Genomic DNA, 3128 nt, shown 5'->3' with positions numbered 1-3128 from the left:
CAGTAAATGATCTACATTAGAAAACAACTCCAGGAGCACTTGAAGAAGCGGTAAAAATTTACACCGAACCCCACCCCCTACCCTTAGACCTTTAGGGAGTTATTGGGGAATGGAAACAATGAAGCAGGTCCAGGGCACACCCAAGTAAGGGGTCTCCCTGAAATAGGCAGGCAGGCAAGGCCGCTCACAGGCAGCTTTGGAAACACTGGCTGAGCAGATGTGCGCTCTAACCTGCTCACCCCCATACCTGCTGCTGCTCCCCAATCTAGGCGAAGCAGCGCTTGCGACCACGGGACATAGCCGCTTGGCACAGGGCGAGGACACAGGCGCCCAGAAATCTCCGGGGGAGATGTCAGGCATGAACTAGGTCGCAGGGCTCTGAGGCAGCGCCCCTTGCCCGGCGCCTCGCCTCTAGGAGCCAGCCGGGGCCGCCAGCTGAGCTGGGACGCACGCGGGACAGGAGTCAGAAACGGGGCACGCGCATCGTAGCCTCGGGGGTGCCCCTCGGGCTGGCAGAGGGCTGTGGGGTGGGCTCTCGGCTCGCCCGCGCGCCCCCGCGCATGCCCGCCCTGTGGGGGCGCGCCAGGCTCCCGGGGCTGCGGCGGGCGCGCGCGTGCGGGGAGCGTGCGGGCCGGGCGGGCGGCGGCAAGGGCCGGGCGCTGGAGCCGAGCCCGCCGCCGCTCACCTGCCGCGGCCGCTCACCTGCCGCGGAGCGCGCGCCCCGCCGCCCTCTCGCGCCTCCCGGAGCGCGGCCGCCGCCCCTCGCCAGAGCCCACAGGCTACGCTGGTGGCCGGAGCGCCTCGGAAGCAGCAGAGAAGCCCCCCTCGGCCTGGGCGCGCCAAGGTGACCCCCGAGATGCCCCCCCTTAGCCGCGGGTGCCTGTCCGGAATCCTGGGTGTGCGCCCGGGGTGCGGCGCTGTGCATGGGCTTCCGTCTGTCCGTCCGTCTGTCCGTCTGTCTGTCTTGTCTGCACACCTTCACTGCAAACACCTGTCCTTTGTGGCCCGTGCGCATCGGGCAAGTTTGGGGACCCCCTTTGTTCTGGCTGGGGTGTGTGTGTGTGTGTGTGTGTGTGTGTGTGTGTGTGTGTGTGTGTGTGTGTGTACGCGCGCGAGGGATTTGGGGGAGGGTGCGGTCTGGTGGAAGTAGCCGATCCCTGGGTTGCGTTGAGGATGGCGGCCCCGGGCTCGCGCCGCGCCGCTGCAGCGGGGCTTTTCCCAGCAGCAGCAGCAGCAGCAGCCCAGATGTGAGGTACCCTCCCGCACTCCGCCCGGAGCTGAGTCTTTCCAAGGTGTGCACGCAGCACTTTAGCCGACACGCCGCCGCGATCCCGCGTGTGCCCGAGATGGAGCGCAGAAGTCCCCGTCTTGCCCCACCCGCCCCGCCCCCCCCATCCCCATGCCAAAAGGGCATTTTCTGTTGTGAGCCTGCAATCACGGCGACTTTGCCTTTTGTTTGATTTCATGCCACGCACAATTCACGACGCTGGTGGCATTTGGTCGCAGCATCTGAGTCGGGGCTGGCTTTCTGTTGGCGTGTGTTGTGGTTATTTTTGCATGCTCTCTCGCATGGTCGCGCCACTGTCTCTAACTAAACAGTAAAAAGCTTGTCTTTTCGTTGAAGAGGACGGGGGTTAAAATGAATGAAGACCTGAAGGGCAATGTAAGCGGGCTGCCTCGGGATTATTTAGATGCCGGTGCTGTGGAGAACAACTCAGCTGCTGTCTCCTCCCAGGTCCCCGTGGTAAAACCTGAGCCAGAGCTTGCTGTCAACCCCTGGGACATAGTCTTATGCACCTCGGGGACCCTCATCTCCTGCGAAAATGCCATCGTGGTCCTGATCATCTTCCATAACCCCAGTCTGAGAGCACCCATGTTTCTGCTCATTGGCAGCCTCGCTCTTGCAGACCTGCTGGCCGGCATCGGACTCATCATCAATTTCGTTTTTGCTTACTTGCTCGAGTCCGAAATCACCAAGCTGATCACCATCGGGCTCATCGTGGCTTCTTTCTCGGCCTCCGTCTGCAGCTTGCTGGCCATCACCGTGGACCGCTACCTGTCCCTCTATTACGCCCTGACCTATCATTCAGAAAGGACGGTCACCTTCACCTATGTCATGCTAGTCCTACTCTGGGGGACCTCCATCTGTCTGGGGTTGCTGCCCATCCTTGGCTGGAACTGCCTTCGAGACGAGTCCACCTGCAGTGTGGTCCGACCCCTCACCAAGAACAACACGGCGGTCCTCTCCATCTCTTTCCTCTTCATGTTCGCGCTCATGCTTCAGCTCTATATCCAGATCTGTAAGATCGTCATGAGGCACGCCCACCAGATCGCCCTGCAGCACCACTTTTTGGCCACCTCACACTACGTAACCACCCGAAAAGGGGTCTCCACGCTGGCCATCATCCTGGGCACCTTCGCTGCCTGCTGGATGCCCTTCACCCTCTATTCCTTGATAGCGGATTACACCTACCCTTCCATCTACACCTACGCCACGCTGCTGCCCGCCACCTACAATTCCATCATCAACCCTGTCATTTATGCTTTCAGAAACCAGGAGATCCAGAAGGCTCTCTGCCTCATTTGCTGTGGCTGCATTCCATCCAGTGTCTCGCAGAGAGCTCGGTCACCCAGCGATGTGTAGCCGCCACCCACCCACCCCTGCCCCCACACAGGGCGTGTCTTCCCATTGATGGCTGCAGTTGTCAAGCTCGCCCACTGCCGGGACCAATGGTTGAGATGCTGTCCTTCAATTCTGTCTGCTGAGTTCTCTCTCAGGCCACAGGAGCACTTAGCAACAGTGCAGCATTCATCATTCATTTAGAGGAGTTGAAGTGATCAAAGTGAAAATAACATTCCCCAGTGTTTCAACCTTGAAAAAATAATGTTGCTTTTTTGGCTGGCTATTATTTTGTTTATGCTAGAGGCGGAGGTTTGTTTTAATTTCATTTGGAGACAGGGTTTTTGTTTATTACCTTCTTTGGAAGGTTGGTATGGGGGAAAGGAAGGGCTGTCACCTGGTCAGGATGTGTTAAAAAGTAAGTCAATCCCAGTTTTTTACCAGACTTTCAAATAAAATTGAGTTATTGAGGAAAATAGAGAAGAAACGATGTTTTTTAGATTTTTAT

At 58.5% G+C, this 3128-nt stretch overlaps 1 protein-coding gene across 1 annotated transcript; it reads left to right on the top strand.

Moving 5' to 3' along the window:
- The first annotated feature begins 754 nt into the window (after positions 1-754).
- On the top strand, positions 755-2663 carry GPR12 (G protein-coupled receptor 12). Its single transcript, XM_056109657.1, has 2 exons — positions 755-844; positions 1625-2663. The coding sequence occupies exon 2, from the start codon at positions 1640-1642 to the stop codon at positions 2642-2644; it is 1005 nt and encodes a 334-aa protein (XP_055965632.1). The 5' UTR covers positions 755-844; positions 1625-1639; the 3' UTR covers positions 2645-2663.
- The last annotated feature ends 465 nt before the right edge of the window (positions 2664-3128 follow it).

This window comes from Sorex fumeus, unplaced genomic scaffold (genome assembly GCF_029834395.1).
Source record: "Sorex fumeus unplaced genomic scaffold, SorFum_2.1 ptg000008l, whole genome shotgun sequence".
Lineage (NCBI taxonomy): Eukaryota > Metazoa > Chordata > Mammalia > Eulipotyphla > Soricidae > Sorex > Sorex fumeus.
This window is presented reverse-complemented; position numbering and strand designations above follow the sequence as displayed.

What these genes read in the sequence shown, in the direction of transcription:
- GPR12 (XM_056109657.1), top strand. Translation starts at nt 1,640, where the DNA reads ATGAATGAAGACCTGAAGGGCAATGTAAGCGGGCTGCCTCGGGATTAT.